Source organism: Oncorhynchus mykiss, chromosome 15 (assembly GCF_057628025.1).
Source record: "Oncorhynchus mykiss isolate SJ-2025 chromosome 15, ASM5762802v1, whole genome shotgun sequence".
NCBI classification, from domain to species: Eukaryota; Metazoa; Chordata; class Actinopteri; order Salmoniformes; family Salmonidae; genus Oncorhynchus; species Oncorhynchus mykiss.
The window spans coordinates 77,351,477-77,377,366 of record NC_143036.1 but is presented as its reverse complement, the minus strand read 5'-3'; the positions used below and the strand labels follow the sequence as shown (position 1 = coordinate 77,377,366).

General features: G+C 40.3%; 1 protein-coding gene across 1 annotated transcript in view; it reads left to right on the top strand.

Annotated features, from left to right (window-relative positions):
- Positions 1-25,890, top strand: part of ptprb (protein tyrosine phosphatase receptor type b) — a 97,389-nt gene that overhangs the window by 36,558 nt on the left and 34,941 nt on the right. Inside the window, exons 14-17 of the mRNA XM_090201279.1 lie at positions 5,709-5,984; positions 6,687-6,968; positions 20,672-20,775; positions 22,768-22,942. Coding sequence (XP_090057405.1) covers positions 5,709-5,984; positions 6,687-6,968; positions 20,672-20,775; positions 22,768-22,942 — 837 coding nt within the window. The remainder of the gene's footprint in view (positions 1-5,708; positions 5,985-6,686; positions 6,969-20,671; positions 20,776-22,767; positions 22,943-25,890) is intronic.

Genomic DNA, 25,890 nt, shown 5'->3' with positions numbered 1-25,890 from the left:
AGCTACTCTTCCTGGGGTTTATTATGGATCCCCATTAGTTCCTGTCAAGGCAGCAGCTACTCTTCCTGGGGTTTATTATGGATCCTTGTTAGTTCCTGCCAAGGCAGTAGCTACTCTTCCTGGGGTTTATTAAGGATCCTCATTAGTTCCTGTCAAGGCAGCAGCTACTCTTCCTGGTGTGTATTAAGGATCCCTATTAGTTCCTGTCAAGGCAGCAGCTACTCTTCCTGGGGTTTATTATGGATCCCCATTAGTTCCTGTCAAGGCAGCAGCTACTCTTCCTGGGGTTTATTATGGATCCGCATTAGTTCCTGTCAAGGCAGCAGCTACTGTTCCTGGGGTTTATTATGGATCCCCATTAGTTCCTGCCAAGGCAGCAGCTACTCTTCCTGGTGTGTATTAAGGATCCCTATTAGTTCCTGTCAAGGCAGCAGCTACTCTTCCTGGGGTTTATTATGGATCCCCATTAGTCCCTGCCAAGGCAGCAGCTACTCTTCCTGGGGTTTATTATGGACCCCCATTTGTTCCTGTCAAGGCAGCAGCTACTCTTCCTGAGGTTTATTATGGATCCTTGTTAGTTCCTGTCAAGGCAACAGCTACTCTTCCTGAGGTGTATTAAGGATCCCCATTAGTTCCTGTCAAGGGAGAAGCTACTCTTACTGGGGTCCAGCAAAATGAAGGCAGTTCTATCATTTCTAAAACATTACAAAACATTCACAACAGATTTCACAACACATTGAATGTGTGCCCTCAGGCCCCTACTATACTACCACATATCTACAACCCAAAATCCATGTGTATGTGTGTGTATAGTGCATATGTTATTGTGTGTTTGTATGCACGTGTCTGTGCCTGTGTGTCTCTTCACAGTACCCTCTCTTCCATAAGGTGTATTTTTTATTAGTTAAAAAAAAATCTAATTTTACTGATTGCATCAGTTACTTGACATGGAATAGAGTTCCATGTAGTCAGGGCTCTATGTAGTACTGTGTAATAGAGTTCCATGTAGTCATGGCTCTATGTAGTACTGTGGAATAGAGTTCCATGTAGTCATGGCTCTATGTAGTACTGTGTAATAGAGTTCCATGTAGTCATGGCTCTATGTAGTACTGTGGAATAGAGTTCCATGTAGTCATGGCTCTATGTAGTACTGTGGAATAGAGTTCCATGTAGTCATGGCTCTATGTAGTACTGTGGAATACTATGTAGTACTGTGCCTATGCCATAGTCTGTTCTGGACTTGGGGACTGTGAAGTGACCTCTGGTGGCATGTCTTGTGGGGTGTCTGAGCTGTGTGCCAGTAGATTAAACAGACAGCTAGGTGCATTCAACATGAAGTTAATCTCTCCTCCACTTCGAGTCAGGAGAGCTTTACATGCATATTATTCATGTTAGCTCTCTGTATAGATCCAAGTGCCAGCCGTGCTGCCCTGTTCTGAGCCAATTGCAATTTTCCTAAATCCCTCTTTGTGGCACCTGACCACACGACTGAACAGTAGTCCAGGTGCGATAAAACCAGGGCCTGTAGGACCTGCCTTGTTGATAGTGTTGTTAAGAAGGTAGAAACTAGGGCCTGTAGGACCTGCCTTGTTGATAGTGTTGTTAAGAAGGTAGAAACCAGGGCCTGTTGGACCTGCCTTGTTGATAGTGTTGTTAAGAAGGTAGAAACTAGGGCCTGTTGGACCTGCCTTGTTGATAGTGTTGTTAAGAAGGTAGAAACTAGGGCCTGTTGGACCTGCCTTGTTGATAGTGTTGTTAAGAAGGTAGAAACCAGGGCCTGTTGGACCTGCCTTGTTGATAGTGTTGTTAAGAAGGTAGAAACTAGGGCCTGTTGGACCTGCCTTGTTGATAGTGTTGTTAAGAAGGTAGAAACCAGGGCCTGTTGGACCTGCCTTGTTGATAGTGTTGTTAAGAAGGTAGAAACTAGGGCCTGTTGGACCTGCCTTGTTGATAGTGTTGTTAAGAAGGCAGAGCGGCGCTTTATTATTGACAGACTTCTCCCCATCTTAGCAAAAATTAGATTTGTTGTGTCAATATGTTTTGACCATGACAGTTTTACAGTCCAGGGTTACTGCAAGCAGTTTAGTCTCCTCAACTTGCTCAATTTCCCCATGATTCATTACAATATTTAGTTGAGGTTTAGGGTGTAGTGAATGATTTGTCCCAAATACAACGCTTTAAGTTTTTTAAATATTTAGGACTGACTTATTCCTTGCTACCCATTCGGAAACTACTTGTTAAGAGTTCCAGTCATTTCAGTCGCTGTAGTAGCTGAGGTGTATAGTGTTGAGTCATCCGCATACATTGACACACTGGCTTTACTCAATGTCATTAGTAAAGATTTAAAAAAAGTAAAGGGCCTAGACAGCTGCCCTGGGGAATTCCTGATTTTAAATGGATTTTTATTGGAGATGCTTCCATTAAAGAACACCCTCTGTGTTCTATTAGACTGGTAACTCTTTATCCACAATGTAGCGTGGGAAATCCATAACATATACGTTTTTTCCATCAGCAGACTATGATCGATGACGTCAAAAGTTGCACTGAAGTCTAACAAAACAGCCTCCACAATCTTTTTTTATCATAAATTTCTCAGTAATTTGTGTAAGTGCTGCGCTCGATGAAAGTCCTTCTCTATAAGTCTACTGAAAGTCTGTTGTTAATTTGTTTACTGTAAAATAGCATTTGTATATAAATTATCCTAATATTTACTTTATTATCAATTCAATCTATAATGTGTCAAAAAAATACCTGTTTATTTTGATGGACGTGTGCCATATTCATTTAGTGTGCGTGAATCGTTTAGTGTATGTGTACGATGCTGAAATTCATTCTGAATGTAGGAATTTTAGGGATCACATTTCCTCCATGACTCCGTGTCGTCCTCAAAAAGAAACACCACATTCATCCAGCTGAATGTGAAAGCTAATTGCTGTACATTTTTTTTTTTTTTTACGGGCCAAGGTTTTCTCAACATATATTGTGCCTAACAAGCCAAATGTCTGCTACAACTTTAGATGAACTTGTAAGTCATTCTAAAAAACAGAAGTGTCAGACAGGGTAACAACCCCACAGCATCTGAAGTGGTGCGTCTGTATGTCAATGACAATCTTTTCTTTCACAGCGCCGCTGTCATTATTACAATCTAAATGCAAATGATTGTAACGCCTTGGGGCTTTCCCCACTGAGCCAGTGGTTTATGTTAATGTGTCTCTGGTGATATTGTTTTTTCCATCAGGACTGTGACACAAAAAAAAGACTTGGTGTTGAACAGAATCAACAACCTCTGCATCATTTAGATAGTTGCTTTGTGAGAAGGTGTTAAAGTCCACAGTCTTATCCCGAAGCCACTCCTGTGTTTTCTTGGCTGTGTGCTTAGGGTCGTTGTCCTGTTGGAAGGTGAACCTTCGCCGCAGTCTGTCCTGAGCGTTCTGGAGCTGGTTTTCATCAAGGATACTTTGCTCCGTTCATCTTTGCCTTGATCCTGACTAGTCTTCCAGTCCCTGCCACTGAAAAACATCACCACAGCATGATGCTACCACCTCCATGCTTCACCGTAGGGATGGTTCCAGGTTTCCTCCAGACGTGATGCTTGGCATTCAGGCCAAAGTGTTCAATCTTGGTTTCATCAGCCTGAGAGTCTTGTTTCTCATGGTCTGAAAGTCTTTAGGTGCCTTTTGGCAAACTCCAAGCAGGCTGTCATGTGCCTTTTACTGATGAGTGGCTTCCGTCTGGCCAGATCGGTGGAGAGCTGCAGAGATAGTTGTTCTTCTGGAAGTTTCTCCTATCTCCACAGAGGAACTCTGGAGCTCTGTGAGAGTGACCTTCGGGTTCTTGGTCACCTCCACTTCCTGGACAATTTCTTCCACCTCGTGGCTTGGTTTTTGCTCTGACATGCTCTGTCAACTGTGGGACCTTATATAGACAGGTGTGTGCCTTTCCAAATCAAGTTGTAGAAACATCTCAAGGATGATCGATGGGAACAAGATGCACCTGATCTCAATTTCCAGTCTCAAAGAAAAAGGGTCTGCATACTTACAGAAATAAGGTATTTCAGATTTTAAAAAATATATAAATTTGCTAAAATTTTTGCAAACCTGTTTTTGCTTTGTCATTATGATGTATTGTGTGTAGATTGATGAGGATCATTTTTATTTAATCAATTTTAGAACGAGGCTGTAACGTAACAAAATGTGGAAAAAGGTCAAGGGGTCTGAATACTTTCCGAATGCGCTGTATGTACCAGATGAAAGGTGCCAGCGGCCTGGCATTAGACCCAAGAGAGAACAGGAGCCATGTCCCAGGGAGACACGGTGCCGGGTCCTGCTGTAGATAGAAACAGAAAAGTCACCAGTCTTTTTGGCTAAAACACGGGAGTAAATCGTCAGTGGAAACTCGCCACTAGTCAGTTGGTTGTATTTGTTAATTTCTTATTGCAGAGATGATGTGTGGTAGCTCTTTGTTGGGCCTGAGACTGTTATTACAACTCTGATGTGAATATTCCCATACTGCACTGCAGAAGGGGCTCATTTTATCAATGTAATGTGTTGATGGATGTAAAGCAGTTTATGGTCTTTGAGGTGGGAGACAGTCTGGGGAAATCACTGCCTTAATGTCATTACATTCCCTGCTTGGTGATCTTTTTGTTTTGTCAACAATGTGAATGTCAAAATGACTTTTCTCCCCATGGGATTTTATATGTGAATGACTGTGACTTTTACACAGCCTCTTGTCTGACCTCTGAGCTCACTTCTTATAATTTTTCTTCATTATTCTCGACAACCCAGAAGTAAAAACTCACGTCATTTGTCCAGATGCCATTTGTGTCACGTAGTCGACCCAGGAGAGATTAGAACGTCATTGGTCTGACAGATATTTGAGTGATTAAACATGATGAAGAACTTCTCTCATCAGATGAATGTTAGATGTCCAGGTGGATATCTACACGCCAGATACACAATCCTGTTCAGAATCTCTGCCTTTCCTCTTGATAATACAACAGAGCATGAACTAACTCTATCACCCTGTTCTCTCCCCCCCCCAACCCCTGTTCTCTCTCTTCTCCCCCAAACCCCTGCTCTCTCTCTTCTCCCCCAAACCCCTGTTCTCTCTCTTCTCCCCCAAACCCCTGCTCTCTCTCTTCTCCCCCAAACCCCTGTTCTCTCTCTTCTCCCCCAAACCCCTGTTCTCTCTCTTCTCCCCCAAACCCATGTTCTCTCTCTTCTCCCCCAAACCCCTGTTCTCTCTCTTCTCCCCCAAACCCCTGTTCTCTCTCTTCTCCCCCAAACCCATGTTCTCTCTTTTCCCCCAAAAAAACCTGTTCTCTCTATCTCTCTCTCCCCAAAAACCCTGTTCTCTCTCTCTGTCTCTCTCCCAAAACCCTGTTCTCTCTCTCTCTCCCCCAAAACCTTGTTCTCTCTCTTCTCCCCCAAACCCCTGTTCTCTCTCTTCTCCCCCAAAACCCTGTTCTCTCTCCTCTCCCCAAAACCCTGTTCTCTCTCTCTTCACCTCCAAACCCCTGTTCTCGCTCTTCTCCCCCAACCCCCTTTTCTCTCTCTCCTCCCCCAACCCCCTTTTCTCTCTCTTCTCCCCCAACCCCATTTTCTCTCTCTTCTCCCCATCCCCTTAACCATCCCCCCAAACATCCATTCTTCTCTCTTCCATCCCTAACCCCCAAATAACCCTCTCTACCCTCTTCTCCCCCCCAGTCCCAGCCCCAGTGCGCTCTCTCAACGTCCAGGGTGGTAAGCGTACTGACCGTCTCTCCATCAGCTGGCTGCCTGGGGCAGGGGAGTGGAGTGGGTACCAAGTGGTCCTGTACAGTGGCCTGGAGGGCTCAACCACTACCCTGGCCGCCCAGGAGCTGGGCATGGAGCAGAGAGAACACCTGTTCCAGGGACTGGTACCTGGCCGTGTGTACCGGGCTGAGGTGGTCACACACAGTGGAGAGCTGACTAATGCTGTGTCTGCAAAGGGAAGGACGGGTCAGTACACAACCCTCTCTCTGTCTTTGTCTCTGTCTGAAACTCATATTCATTTATAATGACCCTCTCTCTGTCTTTGTCTCTGTCTGAAACTCATATTCATTTATAATGACCCTCTCTCTGTCTCTGTCTCTGTCTGAAACTCATATTCATTTATAATGACCCAATGATGCCAGGGATGATAGTTGTTATAAAATGCATCCATTCTACTTAACAACTTTATTGACTAGTACTACCTTAGTTAGAGAATACTCTGCACTCTGGGTCCATGTATCCATTCTACTTAACAACTATATTGACTAGTACCACCTTAGTTAGAGAATACTCTGCACTCTGGGTCCATGTATTCAGAGTTCAAATGACAGAGAAAATTAACACACAGAATTAAACTAAATATTAAATATATACGTTAAACTTATTCAAAATATTGTTGCTTGCAGTAAAGCCTCTATCTGTCTGTGTTTTGTGCTACTTGCAGTAAAGCCTGTTTCTGTCTGTGTTTTGTGCTACTTGCAGTAAAGCCTGTTTCTGTCTGTGTTTTGTGCTACTTGCAGTAAAGCCTGTATCTGTCTGTGTTTTGTGCTACTTGCAGTGAAGCCTGTTTCTGTCTGTGTTTTGTGCTACTTGCAGTAAAGCCTGTATCTGTCTGTGTTTTGTGCTACTTGCAGTAAAGCCTGTATCTGTCTGTGTTTTCCCCCTCAGCCCCAGAGCCTCCCTCCATGGTATCCTTCAGGGACATCAGTGGTAACAGCTCTGTAGAACTGACCTGGGATGGTCCCGCCTCTGGTGACTACGACACCTTTGACCTCCAATGGGCTCCCAGAGATTCCCTGTCAATCACAGCGCCTCAGCCAACCAGCCGCATCCTGGATGGGATGTTCCCGGGACGACTGTACAACTTCACCATCCGCACTGTCAGTGGGGGAGGAGCCAAGGGCGGGCCTATCGCCAACAGCCAGCCAATCCAGAGGAGCCTCAGAACAAGTAGGTGGAGCCTATGAGAGAGGGATATTTGATTTACTGTTGGGGTTTAAACTGTGTTATTCATGATTAGAGTTATAGTATTTATGTTGGGGTTTAAACTGTGTTATTCAGGGTTAGAGTTATAGTATTTATGTTGGAGTTTAAACTGTGTTATTCATGGTTAGAGTTATAGTATTTATGTTGGGGTTTAAACTGTGTTATTCATGGTTAGAGTTATAGTATTTATGTTGGGGTTTAAACTGTGTTATTCAGGGTTAGGGTTTAAACTGTGTTATTCATGATTAGAGTTATAGTATTTATGTTGGGGTTTAAACTGTGTTATTCATGGTTAGGGTTATAGTGTTTATGTTGGGGTTTAAACTGTGTTATTCAGGGTTAGAGTTATAGTATTTATGTTGGGGTTTAAACTGTGTTATTCAGGGTTAGAGCTATAGTATTTATGTTGGGGTTTAAACTGTGTTATTCAGGGTTAGGGTTTAAACTGTGTTATTCAGGGTTAGGGTTTAAACTGTGTTATTCATGATTAGAGTTATAGTATTTATGTTGGGGTTTAAACTGTGTTATTCATGGTTAGGGTTATAGTATTTATGTTGGGGTTTAAACTGTGTTATTCAGGGTTAGGGTTATAGTGTTTATGTTGGGGTTTAAACTGTGTTATTCAGGGTTAGGGTTATAGTATTTATGTTGGGGTTTAAACTGTGTTATTCATGGTTAGAGCTATAGTATTTATGTTGGGGTTTAAACTGTGTTATTCAGGGTTAGGGTTTAAACTGTGTTATTCAGGGTTAGAGCTATAGTATTTATGTTGGAGTTTAAACTGTGTTATTCAGGGTTAGAGTTATAGTATTTATGTTGGGGTTTAAACTGTGTTATTCAGGGTTAGGGTTATAGTGTTTATGTTGGGGTTTAAACTGTGTTATTCATGATTAGAGTTATAGTATTTATGTTGGGGTTTAAACTGTGTTATTCAGGGTTAGGGTTTAAACTGTGTTATTCATGGTTAGGGTTATAGTATTTATGTTGGGGTTTAAACTGTGTTATTCATGGTTAGAGTTATAGTATTTATGTTGGGGTTTAAACTGTGTTATTCATGATTAGAGTTATAGTATTTATGTTGGGGTTTAAACCGTGTTATTCAGGGTTAGGGTTTAAACTGTGTTATTCAGGGTTAGGGTTATAGTATTTATGTTGGAGTTTAAACTGTGTTATTCAGGGTTAGAGTTATAGTATTTATGTTGGGGTTTAAACTGTGTTATTCAGGGTTAGAGCTATAGTATTTATGTTGGGGTTTAAACTGTGTTATTCAGGGTTAGGGTTTAAACTGTGTTATTCAGGGTTAGGGTTTAAACTGTGTTATTCATGATTAGAGTTATAGTATTTATGTTGGGGTTTAAACTGTGTTATTCATGGTTAGGGTTATAGTATTTATGTTGGGGTTTAAACTGTGTTATTCAGGGTTAGGGTTATAGTGTTTATGTTGGGGTTTAAACTGTGTTATTCAGGGTTAGGGTTATAGTATTTATGTTGGGGTTTAAACTGTGTTATTCATGGTTAGAGCTATAGTATTTATGTTGGGGTTTAAACTGTGTTATTCAGGGTTAGGGTTTAAACTGTGTTATTCAGGGTTAGAGCTATAGTATTTATGTTGGAGTTTAAACTGTGTTATTCAGGGTTAGAGTTATAGTATTTATGTTGGGGTTTAAACTGTGTTATTCAGGGTTAGGGTTATAGTGTTTATGTTGGGGTTTAAACTGTGTTATTCATGATTAGAGTTATAGTATTTATGTTGGGGTTTAAACTGTGTTATTCAGGGTTAGGGTTTAAACTGTGTTATTCATGGTTAGGGTTATAGTATTTATGTTGGGGTTTAAACTGTGTTATTCATGGTTAGAGTTATAGTATTTATGTTGGGGTTTAAACTGTGTTATTCATGATTAGAGTTATAGTATTTATGTTGGGGTTTAAACCGTGTTATTCAGGGTTAGGGTTTAAACTGTGTTATTCAGGGTTAGGGTTATAGTATTTATGTTGGGGTTTAAACTGTGTTATTCAGGGTTAGGGTTTAAACTGTGTTATTCATGATTAGAGTTATAGTATTTATGTTGAGGTTTAAACTGTGTTATTCAGGGTTAGAGTTATAGTATTTATGTTGGGGTTTAAACTGTGTTATTAAGGGTTAGGGTTTAAACTGTGTTATTCAGGGTTAGGGTTTAAACTGTGTTATTCAGGGTTAGGGTTATAGTGTTTATGTTGGGGTTTAAACTGTGTTATTCATGGTTAGAGTTATAGTATTTATGTTGGGGTTTAAACTGTGTTATTCAGGGTTAGGGTTATAGTGTTTATGTTGGGGTTTAAACTGTGTTATTCAGGGTTAGGGTTATAGTATTTATGTTGGGGTTTAAACTGTGTTATTCAGGGTTAGAGTTATAGTATTTATGTTGGAGTTTAAACTGTGTTATTCATGATTAGAGTTATAGTATTTATGTTGGGGTTTAAACTGTGTTATTCATGGTTAGAGTTATAGTATTTATGTTGGGGTTTAAACTGTGTTATTCATGGTTAGAGTTATAGTATTTATGTTGGGGTTTAAACTGTGTTATTCAGGGTTAGAGTTATAGTATTTATGTTGGGGTTTAAACTGTGTTATTCAGGGTTAGAGTTATAGTATTTATGTTGGAGTTTAAACTGTGTTATTCAGGGTTAGGGTTTAAACTGTGTTATTCATGGTTAGGGTTATAGTATTTATGTTGGAGTTTAAACTGTGTTATTCATGATTAGAGTTATAGTATTTATGTTGGGGTTTAAACTGTGTTATTCATGATTAGAGTTATAGTATTTATGTTTAGAGTTATAGTGTTTATGTTGGGGTTTAAACTGTGTTGTTCAGGGTTAGGGTTTAAACTGTGTTATTCAGGGTTAGGGTTTAAACTGTGTTATTCATGGTTAGAGTTATAGTATTTATGTTGGGGTTTAAACTGTGTTATTCATGGTTAGGGTTTAAACTGTGTTATTCATGATTAGAGTTATAGTATTTATGTTGGGGTTTAAACTGTGTTATTCATGGTTAGAGTTATAGTATTTATGTTGGGGTTTAAACTGTGTTATTCAGGGTTAGAGTTATAGTATTTATGTTGGGGTTTAAACTGTTATTCAGGGTTAGAGTTATAGTATTTATGTTGGGGTTTAAACTGTGTTATTCAGGGTTAGAGTTATAGTATTTATGTTGGAGTTTAAACTGTGTTATTCAGGGTTAGAGTTATAGTATTTATGTTGGGGTTTAAACTGTGTTATTCATGGTTAGAGTTATAGTATTTATGTTGGGGTTTAAACTGTGTTATTCAGGGTTAGGGTTTAAACTGTGTTATTCAGGGTTAGGGTTTAAACTGTGTTATTCATGGTTAGGGTTATAGTATTTTTGTTGGGGTTTAAACTGTGTTATTCAGGGTTAGAGTTATAGTATTTATGTTGGAGTTTAAACTGTGTTATTCAGGGTTAGAGTTATAGTATTTATGTTGGAGTTTAAACTGTGTTATTCAGGGTTAGAGTTATAGTATTTATGTTGGGGTTTAAACTGTGTTATTCATGGTTAGAGTTATAGTATTTATGTTGGGGTTTAAACTGTGTTATTCATGGTTAGAGTTATAGTATTTATGTTGGGGTTTAAACTGTGTTATTCATGGTTAGAGTTATAGTATTTATGTTGGGGTTTAAACTGTGTTATTCATGGTTAGAGTTATAGTATTTATGTTGGGGTTTAAACTGTGTTATTCATGGTTAGGGTTATAGTATTTATGTTGGGGTTTAAACTGTGTTATTCAGGGTTAGAGTTATAGTATTTATGTTGGGGTTTAAACTGTGTTATTCATGGTTAGGGTTTAAACTGTGTTATTCATGGTTAGAGTTATAGTATTTATGTTGGGGTTTAAACTGTGTTATTCAGGGTTAGGGTTTAAACTGTGTTATTCATGGTTAGAGTTATAGTATTTATGTTGGGGTTTAAACTGTGTTATTCATGGTTAGAGTTATAGTGTTTATGTTGGGGTTTAAACTGTGTTATTCAGGGTTAGGGTTATAGTATTTATGTTGGAGTTTAAACTGTGTTATTCAGGGTTAGGGTTATAGTATTTATGTTGGGGTTTAAACTGTGTTATTCAGGGTTAGGGTTTAAACTGTGTTATTCAGGGTTAGAGTTATAGTATTTATGTTGGAGTTTAAACTGTGTTATTCAGGGTTAGGGTTATAGTATTTATGTTGGGGTTTAAACTGTGTTATTCATGGTTAGAGTTATAGTATTTATGTTGGGGTTTAAACTGTGTTATTCATGATTAGAGTTATAGTATTTATGTTGGAGTTTAAACTGTGTTATTCAGGGTTAGAGTTATAGTATTTATGTTGGGGTTTAAACTGTGTTATTCAGGGTTAGAGTTATAGTATTTATGTTGGGGTTTAAACTGTGTTATTCAGGGTTAGAGTTATAGTATTTATGTTGGGGTTTAAACTGTGTTATTCAGGGTTAGGGTTATAGTATTTATGTTGGGGTTTAAACTGTGTTATTCAGGGTTAGGGTTTAAACTGTGTTATTCAGGGTTAGGGTTTAAACTGTGTTATTCAGGGTTAGGGTTTAAACTGTGTTATTCAGGGTTAGGGTTTAAACTGTGTTATTCAGGGTTAGGGTTTAAACTGTGTTATTCATGGTTAGAGTTATAGTATTTATGTTGGGGTTTAAACTGTGTTATTCATGGTTAGAGTTATAGTATTTATTGGACTGGTAGAATTCCATGAAAACAATTCAAACCTGATTGGTGGGAAGTACTTCCAACATCAGCCACTAGAGGGAAGCACACAACTGATCAAGGGAAAGAGACCCGTGCACTCAAGTGACATTTTTAAAAATGTATTATACCTTTATTTAACTAGGCAAGTCAGTTAAGAACAAATTCTTATTTTCAATGACAGCCTAGGAACAGTGGGGCAGAACTGTCTGTTCAGGGGCAGAACGACAGATTTGTACCTTGGGGATTTGAACTTGAAACCTTTTGGTTAATAGTCCAACGCTCTAACCACTAGGCTACCTTGACTGTGTGAAGGTAAATGAAAGTGTGTGTGTGGGCGGGGTGGGGTGGGGGGATTTCGGGCATCTGACTGAGTTGTTTGAAGTTCTTATTTAAATCCCACGTTGAGCTTGGCTCTCTGGGGAGGAGATGGTTTGGAGCAGGATGAGGCCAAACAGAATATAGAATCAAGGTCCGGAACTGAGAGAGATTCTAAAAGGGATTCTGGGTTCTGCATCCTGTCCTACTTTACACACACACACACACACACACACACACACACACACACACACACACACACACACACACACACACACACACATACACACACACACACACACCGCCACACACACACACACCGCCACACACACCGCCACACACACACTGCCACACACACACACACACACACACATACCGCCACACACACACACACACTGCCACACACACACACACACACACACACACACACCGCCACACACACACACACACACCGCCACCCACACACACACACACACACACACACACACACACACATCTAGATAATTAATGGTATTGGTTGATGAAGAGGTTCAACAGGACATCTAGATAATGAATGGTATTGGTTGATGAAGAGGTTCAACAGGACATCTAGATAATGAAAGGTATTGGTTGATGAAGAGGTTCAACAGGACATCTAGATAATGAATGGTATTGGTTGATGAAGAGGTTCAACAGGACATCTAGATAATGAAAGGTATTGGTTGATGAAGAGGTTCAACAGGACATCTAGATAATGAATGGTATTGGTTGATGAAGAGGTTCAACAGGACATCTAGATAATGAAAGGTATTGGTTGATGAAGAGGTTCAACAGGACATCTAGATAATGAATGGTATTGGTTGATGAAGAGGTTCAACAGGACATCTAGATAATGAAAGGTATTGGTTGATGAAGAGGTTCAACAGGACATCTAGATAATGAAAGGTATTGGTTGATGAAGAGGTTCAACAGGACATCTAGATAATGAAAGGTATTGGTTGATGAAGAGGTTCAACAGGACATCTAGATAATGAAAGGTATTGGTTGATGAAGAGGTTCAACAGGACATCTAGATAATGAAAGGTTTCATCTTCAACCGTCCTCTCAGTGACACTGCTGCTCTTAATAGCCTAAGCTTTGCTCAATCAATCACACACACACACATAGATGAACACACACACACACACACACACACACACACACACACACATACATGGATGTACACACACATATTGATGAAGAACCTGCCTCTGCCTGGCTCGTAGTGTAACTTAAAGTTGCAAATGAGTTCTTCTCTATTCTCATAAAATCTTATGTCCCAAATTGCACCCTACACATTCTTTTGGTGCATTAGTTTTACCACTGCCCATAAGAGAGTCAGGTCAAAAGTAGTGCACTACGTAGGGAATAGGGTCCCATTTGGGGAACACATCGTTTTTCCCCCTCTGGTCTGGGATATGAATCTTCCTTCAGCGTCTGGCTCATGACAACCCTTAGACTCTTATCACTTTCCATTTCAATACAAAGGGCCTAACTGCTTAATGGTATGGCAAATATTACCCTGCCCCAGGCTTTTCAAACATCGGACCATTTCTTTCCATTTTCACCTAAAATGACATACCCAAATCTAAGTTTAGATTTGTCATAATCATCTTTATGTGGGTATAAGTTAGTCTTGGACATCGCCATTTTTCTTTACACTGTGCACACCTGGCTGAAGAGAAAAAGGAGGGTGGTGAGAATGTGTCATACTTCCTGTGCGGGAGACGGTAGTAATGGCTGTGACAGTCATGGCATTTTGGGTGACAGGAACTGATCAGCCAAATGACTGCAGTCACAGTAAAAAAAATGTTAGAATAGTAAAAATAAATATATATACAGTACCAGTCAGAAGTTTGGACACACCTACTCATTCCAGGGTATTTCCTACATTGTAGAATAATAGTGAAGACATCAAAACTATGAAATAACACATATGGAATCATGTAGTAACCAAAATAGTGTTAAACAAATAGAAATATATTTGAGATTTTAGATTCTTCCAAGTACCCACCCTTTTCCTTGATGACAGCTTTTAGGAAAACATGTTCTCCTCTCCTCCTCTCCTGTCTGCATGTGCTGCCATGGAAATAGACTGGACAGGAGGTGCATCAAGTCAATTATGGCATAATGGCTGGATTGGCAGCTATTGCGAGTGTACCCACAGGAGCAAAGCAGGAAGTATAATATGTGATGTGATTTGTTGATTCAACTCAACTGACATTACAAAAATACCTTCTATTGCATGAAAACATTCTACAATGTATTGCATCACAATTACCAGGCAGCCATTGTGAGTTTACCAGTCAAGTTGTCAGGGTGAGAGGTTCCAAGCCTGTTCTATTCATTCTATTGACCAGTCATATTACCAGGGTTACAGGTTCTATTCATTCTATTTACCAGGGTTACAGGTTCTATTCATTATATTTAACAGGGTTAGAGGTTCTATTCATTCTATTTACCAGTCATATTACCAGGGTTAGAGGTTCTATTCATTCTATTTACCAGGGTTACAGGTTCTATTCATTCTATTTACCAGTCATATTACCAGGGTTAGAGGTTCTATTCATTCTATTTACCAGGGTTAGAGGTTCTATTCATTCAATTTACCAGGGTTAGAGGTTCTATTCATTCTATTTACCAGTCATATTACCAGGGTTAGAGGTTCTATTCATTCTATTTACCAGTCATATTACCAGGGTTACAGGTTCTATTCATTCTATTTACCAGGGTTAGAGGTTCTATTCATTCTATTTACCAGTCATATGACCAGGGTTCGAGGTTCTATTTATTCTATTTACCAGTCATATTACCAGGGTTAGAGGTCCTATTCATTCTATTTACCAGTCATATTACCAGGGTTAGAGGTTCTATTCATTCTATTTACCAGTCATATTACCAGGGTTAGAGGTTCTATTCATTCTATTTACCAGGGTTAGAGGTTCTATTCATTCTATTTACCAGTCATATTACCAGGGTTAGAGGTTCTATTCATTCTATTTACCAGTCATATTACCAGGGTTAGAGGTTCTATTCATTCTATTTACCAGTCATATTACCAGGGTTACAGGTTCTATTCATTCTATTTACCAGTCATATTACCAGGGTTAGAGGTCCTATTCATTCTATTTACCAGTCATATTTGTCATGTATTGTCATGTTGTGTCTTTCTGTCCTTTCCTTTCACCCTGTCTCCCTCTGCTGGTCGTACTAGGTTACCGTTTCTGTCCCTCTTTTCCCCAGCTGTTCCTTGTCTTCTCTGACTACCTCATTCACCCCTTTTCCCACCTGTTCCCTTTTTCCCTCTGATTAGGTCCCTATATCTCTCTCTGTTTCTGCTCCTGTCTTTGTCGGATTCTTGTTTGTGTGTCTCATGCCTGAACCAGACCATCATCGTGTTTGCTGCAACCTTGTCCTGTCCTGTCGGAATCTACCTGTCCATCTGAGCCCACGTGTGTTCATCATTAAAGAAACTCTGTTTGTTAATTCGCTTTTGGGTCCTCATTCACGCACCTGACAATATTACCAGGGTTACAGGTTCTATTCATTCTATTTACCAGTCATATTACCAGGGTTACAGGTTCTATTCATTCTATTTACCAGGTTTAGAGGTTCTATTCATTCTATTTACCAGTCATATTACCAGGGTTAGAGGTTCTATTCATTATATTTACCAGTCATATTACCAGGGTTAGAGGTTCTATTCATTCTATTTACCAGTCATATTACCAGGGTTAGAGGTTCTATTCATTCTATTTACCAGTCATATTACCAGGGTTAGAGGTTCTATTCGTTATATTTACCAGTCATATTACCAGGGTTCGAGGTTCTATTCATTCTATTTACCAGTCATATGACCAGGGTTCGAGGTTCTATTTATTCTATTTACCAGTCATATTACCAGGGTTAGAGGTCCTATTCATTCTATTTACCAGTCATATTACCAGGGTTACAGGTTCTATTCATTCTATTTACCAGTCATATGACCAGGGTTACAGGTTCTATTTATTCTATTTACCAGTCATATTACCAGGGTAAGAGGTCCTATTCATTCTATTTACCAGTCATATTACCAGGGTTACAGGTTCTATTCATTCTATTTACCAGTCATATTACCAGGGTTACAGGTTCTATTCATTCTATTTACCAGTCATATTACCAGGGTTAGAGGTTCTATTCATTCTATTTACCAGTCATATTACCAGGGTTAGAGGTTCTATTCATTCTATTTACCAGTCATATTACCAGGGTTAGAGGTTCTATTCATTCTATTTACCAGTCATATTACCAGGGTTACAGGTTCTATTCATTCTATTTACCAGTCATATTACCAGGGTTAGAGGTTCTATTCATTCTATTTACCAGGGTTAGAGGTTCTATTCATTCTATTTACCAGTCATATGACCAGGGTTCGAGGTTCTATTTATTCTATTTACCAGTCATATTACCAGGGTTAGAGGTTCTATTCATTCTATTTACCAGTCATATTACCATGGTTAGAGGTTCTATTCATTCTATTTACCAGTCATATTACCAGGGTTAGAGGTTCTATTCATTATATTTACCAGGGTTACAGGTTCTATTCATTCTATTTACCAGTCATATTACCAGGGTTACAGGTTCTATTAATTCTATTTACCAGTCATATTACCAGGGTTAGAGGTTCTATTCATTCTATTTACCAATCATATTACCAGGGTTAGAGGTTCTATTCATTCTATTTACCAGTCATATTACCAGGGTTAGAGGTTCTATTCATTCTATTTACCAGGGTTAGAGTTTCTATTCATTCTATTTACCAGTCATATGACCAGGGTTCGAGGTTCTATTTATTCTATTTACCAGTCATATTACCAGGGTTAGAGGTTCTATTCATTCTATTTACCAGTCATATTACCAGGGTTACAGGTTCTATTCATTCTATTTACCAGTCATATGACCAGGGTTACAGGTTCTATTTATTCTATTTACCAGTCATATTACCAGGGTAAGAGGTCCTATTCATTCTATTTACCAGTCATATTACCAGGGTTACAGGTTCTATTCATTCTATTTACCAGTCATATTACCAGGGTTACAGGTTCTATTCATTCTATTTACCAGTCATATTACCAGGGTTAGAGGTTCTATTCATTCTATTTACCAGTCATATTACCAGGGTTAGAGGTTCTATTCATTCTATTTACCAGTCATATTACCAGGGTTAGAGGTTCTATTCATTCTATTTACCAGTCATATTACCAGGGTTACAGGTTCTATTCATTCTATTTACCAGTCATATTACCAGGGTTAGAGGTTCTATTCATTCTATTTACCAGGGTTAGAGGTTCTATTCATTCTATTTACCAGTCATATGACCAGGGTTCGAGGTTCTATTTATTCTATTTACCAGTCATATTACCAGGGTTAGAGGTTCTATTCATTCTATTTACCAGTCATATTACCATGGTTAGAGGTTCTATTCATTCTATTTACCAGTCATATTACCAGGGTTAGAGGTTCTATTCATTATATTTACCAGGGTTACAGGTTCTATTCATTCTATTTACCAGTCATATTACCAGGGTTACAGGTTCTATTAATTCTATTTACCAGTCATATTACCAGGGTTAGAGGTTCTATTCATTCTATTTACCAATCATATTACCAGGGTTAGAGGTTCTATTCATTCTATTTACCAGTCATATTACCAGGGTTAGAGGTTCTATTCATTCTATTTACCAGGGTTAGAGTTTCTATTCATTCTATTTACCAGTCATATGACCAGGGTTCGAGGTTCTATTTATTCTATTTACCAGTCATATTACCAGGGTTAGAGGTTCTATTCATTCTATTTACCAGTCATATTACCAGGGTTAGAGGTTCTATTCATTCTATTTACCAGTCATTTTACCAGGGTTACAGGTTCTAATCATTCTATTTACCAGTCATATTACCAGGGTTAGAGGTTCTGTTCATTCTATTTACCAATCATATTACCAGGGTTAGAGGTTCTATTCATTCTATTTACCAGTCATATTACCAGGGTTAGAGGTTCTATTCATTCTATTTACCAGTCATATTACCAGGGTTAGAGGTTCTATTCATTCTATTTACCAGTCATATTACCAGGGTTACAGGTTCTATTCATTCTATTTACCAGTCATATTACCAGGGTTAGAGGTTCTATTCATTCTATTTACCAGTCATATTACCAGTGTTACAGGTTCTATTCATTCTATTTACCAGTCATATTACCAGGGTTAGAGGTTCTATTCATTCTATTTACCAGTCATATTACCAGGGTTACAGGTTCTATTCATTCTATTTACCAGTCATATTACCAGGGTTAGAGGTTCTATTCATTATATTTACCAGGGTTAGAGGTTCTATTCATTCTATTTACCAGTCATATTACCAGGGTTAGAGGTTCTATTCATTCTATTTACCAGTAATATTACCAGGGTTACATGTTCTATTCATTCTATTTACCAGTCATATTACCAGGGTTAGAGGTTCTATTCATTCTATTTACCAGTCATATTACCAGGGTTAGAGGTTCGATTCATTCTATTTACCAGTCATATTACCAGGGTTACAGGTTCTATTCATTCTATTTACCAGGGTTAGAGGTTCTATTCATTCTATTTACCAGTCATATGACCAGGGTTACAGGTTCTATTCATTCTATTTACCAGTCATATTACCAGGGTTACAGGTTCTATTCATTCTATTTACCAGTCATATTACCAGGGTTACAGGTTCTATTCATTCTATTTACCAGTCATTCTGGTAAACAACCAAGGCCCCTTGCCCACTACAGCCCAATCTACTAACTTCTACATCAGTTTGACCTGGTCCAAGATAACATGGCATGGTGCTGAGTCTTAAAACCAGGGAACTCAAAACGTGTTTCCATAAGAATGAGTCCACAGAGAGCAAGTGGATTTACAACAAATATTTTGAGTGAATATGTAAATGCCTTTATAGTGCTATCATCAATATGAAGCTTCAGACTAGTTGAGGTCCCTCTAAGGTAGATACAGAAGCTAGGGTCAGTGTGTATATCTCTTTGGAACCGTGTGTCACGCAGACCACACACTTACATTGAACCCTGTTATTGAGTCGTGTGTGTGTGTGTGTGTGTGTGTGTGTGTATAGTGTGGGCTAACGCAGACCGTTGTTTTCCTTTTGAAAAAGGCAGACAGTCCAAGGGCACGGGAACAAAACATACCTCTCAAAATATTATTCTTGGCCTCTGTGCTCATTTGCTTTCACACTGTTATGTAGAGAGCCTTTCTATTCAACCGGTCCCTGACCACTTTGTCCTCAGTCTGATGTGACGTACTGTAGAGCCTCTTATGGTCGGTGGTGAGTCAGCAAAACTCATAATGCTCTGCCTGGCTCCTATTGTATCCTCACTCCTGGCCAATGATTGAAGTCTGATTGAAGCCTCCAGTAAAACAGTAAAAAGTGCTTTTTTTTCCATGTGTCCTCTGTCTCTCAATGCCAGCTAGGCTGAAGATGCCCTTATCAGGACAGATCATTATTCCATCAGGAAGAATTTAGATACATGGGCCCAGGGCCTTTGCTAACTAACATTGCTGGTCCCTTAGTTTAGAATTCTTTCTCATTTTATGCAAATAGTTATGGGATGTTAGAGTCCTTTTGTTTTAAATGTGTTATCTTCAACCCAGACTGCTAGTGCATAGTTAGGAAGGTAGAGTAGACAGGGGGCAGGAAGGTAGAGGAGACAGGGGAGAGGAAGGTAGAGGAGACAGGGAGCAGGAAGGTAGAGGAGACAGGGGGAAGGAAGGTAGAGGAGACAGGGCAGGAAGGTAGAGGAAACAGGGAGCAGGAAGGTAGAGGAGACAGGGCAGGAAGGTAGAGGAGACAGGGCAGGAAGGTGGAGGAGACAGGAGATAGGTAGGTAGAAGAGACAGGGGGCAGGTAGGTAGAGGAGACAGGGGTCAGGAAGGTAGAGGAGACAGGTGGTAGGAAGGTAGAGGAGACAGGAGATAGGAAGGTAGAGGAGACAGGGGGCAGGAAGGTAGAGGAGACAGGTGGTAGGAAGGTAGAGGAGACAGGAGATAGGAAGGTAGAGGAGACAGGAGATAGGAAGGTAGAGGAGACAGGAGATAGGTAGGTAGAGGAGACAGGAGATAGGAAGGTAGAGGAGACAGGAGATAGGTAGGTAGAGGAGACAGGAGATAGGAAGGTAGAGGAGACAGGGGGCAGGAAGGTAGAGGAGACAGGAGATAGGAAGGTAGAGGAGACAGGAGATAGGAAGGTAGAGGAGACAGGGGTCAGGAAGGTAGAGGAGACAGGTGGTAGGAAGGTAGAGGAGACAGAGGTTGGTTGTCACAGTGCTCCTAACTAAAGCTCCAGAAGGTAATACTGTAGTTCTCGTCTCAGGGCTATGAGACCCTGAGCTCAATGATTCTAAAACTCCCTGCACTAAATTGTCATGCCATGCTTTCTTGGACTAGGGGCTTCGTGCAATCACAGTCAAATTTACCCGAATAAATAAAGGTTTATTAAATATTAATCAATCAACAAATCAATCGATCGATCAATCATAGAATCAATCCTAAATGTTCCCTCTCTTCCTCCCAGACCCATCCAGACTGCGGAACATGCACTGTTTCCCCCAGAGTTCCTCATCCATCTCCTGTTCCTGGACCTTCCCTGACTCCCACTGGGACTCCTATACCGTGGAGGTAATGTAACGTCTCTCACAAACACACACTCTCTCTTTATGTCTTGTCTTATTATTATTATACAAGTTGAGGTCAGGGTGTCTGATACCATTTCTCCAACTTTACTGAAGGCTTCGCAGGGATGTAGGATACCGTGTCAGTTGTGCAACTGAATGCATTCGACTGAAATGTGTCTTCCTCATTTAAGCCAACCCCTCTAAACGGCCTTAATTAACATCCACACCCAGGGAACGATGGGTTAACTGCCTTGTTCGGGGCAGGGATTCAGGGATTCGATCCAGCAACCTTTCGGTTAACCCATACATAAACTATGTGGACACCCCTGTAAATTGGTGGATTTGGGCTATTTCAGCAACACCCGTTGCTGACAGATGTATAAAATCACCCACACAGCCATGCAATCTCCATAGACGGCAGGTAGCCTGGTGGTTAGAGGCAGGTAGCCTAGTGGTTAGAGGCAGGTAGCCTAGTGGTTAGAGGCAGGTAGCCTAGTGGTTAGAGGCAGGTAGCCTAGTGGTTAGAGGCAGGTAGCCTAGTGGTTAGAGGCAGGTACCCTAGTGGTTAGAGGCAGGTATCCTAGTGGTTAGAGGCAGCGTAGCCTAGTGGTTAGAGGCAGGTACCCTAGTGGTTAGAGCCAGGTACCCTAGTGGTTAGAGGCAGCGTAGCCTAGTGGTTAGAGGCAGGTACCCTAGTGGTTAGAGGCAGGTAGCCTAGTGGTTAGAGGCAGCGTAGCCTAGTGGTTAGAGGTAGGTACCCTAGTGGTTAGAGGCAGGTAGCCTAGTGGTTAGAGGCAGGTAGCCTAGTGGTTAGAGGCAGGTAGCCTATTGATCAGAGGCAGGTAGCCTAGTGGTTAGAGGCATGTACCCTAGTGGTTAGAGCCATGTAGCCTAGTGGTTAGAGCCAGGTAGCCTAGTGGTTAGAGCCAGGTAGCCTAGTGGTTAGAGGCAGGTAGCCTAGTGGTTAGAGGCAGGTAGCCTAGTGGTTAGAGGCAGGGTAGCCTAGTGGTTAGAGGCAGGTAGCCTAGTGGTTAGAGGCAGGTAGCCTAGTGGTTAGAGGCATGTACCCTAGTGGTTAGAGGCAGGTACCCTAGTGGTTAGAGGCATGTACCCTAGTGGTTAGAGGCAGGTACCCTAGTGGTTAGAGCATTGGACTAGTAACGGGAAGGTTGCAAGATCAAATCCCTGAGCTGACAAGGTCGTTCTGCCCCTGAACACAAGCAGTTGACCCACTGGGCCGTTATTGAAAATAAGAATTTGTTCTTAACTGACTTGCCTGGTAAAATAGACAAACACTGGCAGTAGAATAGCCCAGTAGAATAGCCCAGTAGAATAGCCCAGTAGAATAGCCCGTACGGAATAGCCCAGTAGAATAGCCCAGTAGAATAGCCCAGTAGAATAGCCCGTACGGAATAGCCCAGTAGAATAGCCCAGTAGAATAGCCCAGTAGAATAGCCCAGTAGAATAGCCCGTACGGAAGAGCTCAGTGAATTTCAACGTGACACCGTCATAGGATACAACAGTTTGTCAAATTTCTGCCCTGCTCGAGCTGCCCCAGACAAGGAGTGGACTATTAAAGTTGTCAGTATGTTGAAAACATGGAGTGGACTATTAAAGTTGTCAGTATGTTGAAAACATGGAGTGGACTGTTAAAGTTGTCAGTATGTTGAAAACATGGAGTGGACTATTAAAGTTGTCAGTATGTTGAAAACATGGAGTGGACTATTAAAGTTGTCAGTATGTTGAAAACAAGGAGTGGACTTAGGTAATCAGTTGTCAGTATGTTGAAAACATGGAGTGGACTTAGGTAATCAGTTGTCAGTATGTTGAAAACATGGAGTGGACTTCGGTAATCAGTTGTCAGTATGTTGAAAACATGGAGTGGACTTAGGTAATCAGTTGTCAGTATGTTGAAAACATGGAGTGGACTTAGGTAATCAGTTGTCAGTATGTTGAAAACAAGGAGTGGACTACAGTAATGTCCACTACATTCCAGGTGCGTCAGCAGGACAGCTGGGAGCTGGTGTACGCCCTGCGTCTGGCCCGGGATAGTACCTTACTCAGCCTGGAGAACCTACAGCCTTACAGGAGATACAACGTGGCTGTCAGAGTGGCCTCAGCTGGACTCAGCAGCCCCGCCGTGGAGGAGAACGTGGTCACCATGATCGACCGTGAGTAACTACCTATACCGGCTGACAACCGGAGTTGTATCATAGACCCCATCCTAAGGTAGAGTTTATCTGCTGTAAGATCCAGACCCACAATCACCATGACAACAAACCAGGTCACCACACAGAACCACCACACCAGATGACGCCAAACAAGTGACACAATGGTTGGTGGGATTTAGCTGTCCCAACATGCTGATACGTGACCTGCTAAATGACCTGCTAAATGACCTGCTAAATGACCTGTTAATTGACCTGTTAAATGACCTGCTAAATGACCTGCTAAATGACCCATTAAATGACCCGTTAAATGACCTGTTAATTGACCTGTTAAATGACCTGCTAAATGACCTGCTAAATGACCTGGTAAATTAACTGCTAAATGACCAGCTAACTGACCTGTTAAATGACCTGCTAAATGACCTGGTAAATGACCTGCTAAATGACCTGCTAACTGACCTGTTAAATGACCTGGTAAATGACCCATTAAATGACCTGCTAAATGACCTGTTAAATGACCTGTTAAATGACCTGCTAAATGACCTGCTAAATGACCTGGTAAATGACCTGTTAATTGACCCATTAAATGACCTGCTAAATGACCTGGTAAATGACCTGTTAAATGACCTGTTAAATGACCTGTTAAATGACCTGCTAAATGAGCTGGTAAATGAACTGTTAATTGACCCATTAAATGACCTGCTAAATTACCTGTTAAATGACCTGTTAATTGATCTGTTAAATGACCTGGTAAATGACCTGCTAAATGACCTGTTAAATGACCTGTTAAATGACATGCTAAATGACCTGGTAAATTACCTGTTAATTGACCCATTAAATGACCTGCTAAATGACCTGGTAAATTACCTGTTAAATGACCTGTTAAATGACCTATTAAATTACATGTTAATTGATCTGTTAAATGACCTGCTAAATGACCTGCTAAATGACCTGTTAATTGATCTGTTAAATGACCTGGTAAATGACCTGCTAAATGACCTGGTAAATGACCTGTTAAATGACCTGGTAAATGACCTGTTAAATGACCTGTTAAATGAACTGCTAAATGACCAGCTAACTGACCTGTTAAATGACCTGCTAAATGACCTGCTAAATGACCTGGTAAATGACCTGTTAAATGACCTGCTAAATGACCTGCTAAATGACCTGGTAAATGACCTGGTAAATGACCTGTTAAATGACCTGCTAAATGACCAGCTAACTGACCTGTTAAATGACCTGCTAAATGACCTGGTAAATGACCTGGTAAATGACCTGCTAAATGACCTTTGACATGCTCCAGGTACATGCGCTGTCTGACAGTCTAAACTTGTATGAGTTGTATGAGTACCACCAGTGTTTCTACCAGACCACTATCAGTAGTAGTGTTTCTACCAGTAGTAGTGTTTCTACCAGACCACTAACAGTAGTAGTGTTTCTACCAGTAGTAGTGTTTCTACCAGTAGTAGTGTTTCTACCAGACCACTAACAGTAGTAGTGTTTCTACCAGACCACTAACAGTAGTAGTGTTTCTACCAGTAGTAGTGTTTCTACCAGTAGTAGTGTTTCTACCAGACCACTAACAGTAGTAGTGTTTCTACCAGACCACTAACAGTAGTAGTGTTTCGATCAGTAGTAGTGTAGTAGTGTTTCTACCAGTAGTAGTGTTTCTACCAGTAGTAGTGTAGTAGTGTTTCTACCAGTAGTAGTGTAGTAGTGTTTCTACCAGTAGTAGTGTTTCTACCAGTAGTAGTGTAGTAGTGTTTCTACCAGTAGTAGTGTTTCTACCAGTAGTAGTGTAGTAGTGTTTCTACCAGTAGTAGTGTTTCTACCAGTAGTAGTGTAGTAGTGTTTCTACCAGTAGTAGTGTAGTAGTGTTTCTACCAGTAGTAGTGTTTCTACCAGTAGTAGTGTAGTAGTGTTTCTACCAGTAGTAGTGTTTCTACCAGTAGTAGTGTAGTAGTGTTTCTACCAGTAGTAGTGTAGTAGTGTTTCTACCAGTAGTAGTGTTTCTACCAGTATTAGTGTTTCTACCAGTAGTAGTGTAGTAGTGTTTCTACCAGTAGTAGTGTTTCTACCAGTAGTAGTGTAGTAGTGTTTCTACCAGTAGTAGTGTTTCTACCAGTAGTAGTGTAGTAGTGTTTCTACCAGTAGTAGTGTTTCTACCAGTAGTAGTGTTTCTACCAGTAGTAGTGTTTCTAACAGACCACTAACAGTAGTAGTGTAGTAGTGTTTCTACCAGTAGTAGTGTTTCTACCAGTAGTAGTGTTTCTACCAGTAGTAGTGTTTCTACCAGTAGTAGTGTTTCTACCAGTATTAGTGTTTCTACCAGTAGTAGTGTAGTAGTGTTTCTACCAGTAGTAGTGTTTCTACCAGTAGTAGTGTTTCTACCAGTAGTAGTGTTTCTACCAGTATTAGTGTTTCTACCAGTAGTAGTGTAGTAGTGTTTCTACCAGTAGTAGTGTTTCTACCAGTAGTAGTGTTTCTACCAGTAGTAGTGTTTCTACCAGTATTAGTGTTTCTACCAGTAGTAGTGTAGTAGTGTTTCTACCAGTAGTAGTGTTTCTACCAGTATTAGTGTTTCTACCAGTAGTAGTGTAGTAGTGTTTCTACCAGTAGTAGTGTTTCTACCAGTAGTAGTGTTTCTACCAGTAGTAGTGTTTCTACCAGTAGTAGTGTTTCTACCAGTATTAGTGTTTCTACCAGTAGTAGTGTAGTAGTGTTTCTACCAGTAGTAGTGTTTCTACCAGTAGTAGTGTTTCTACCAGTAGTAGTGTTTCTACCAGTAGTAGTGTAGTAGTGTTTCTACCAGTAGTAGTGATGAATAAACCCATCCGTGGAGGTCCCATCCATTCCATATCCTACTCTCTCTACCTGATAGTCAGATGTTCTATAGAACTCATCCTTCATTGTGTTCACTACTCCAGGACCCAGATAAATAGATTCTGCTC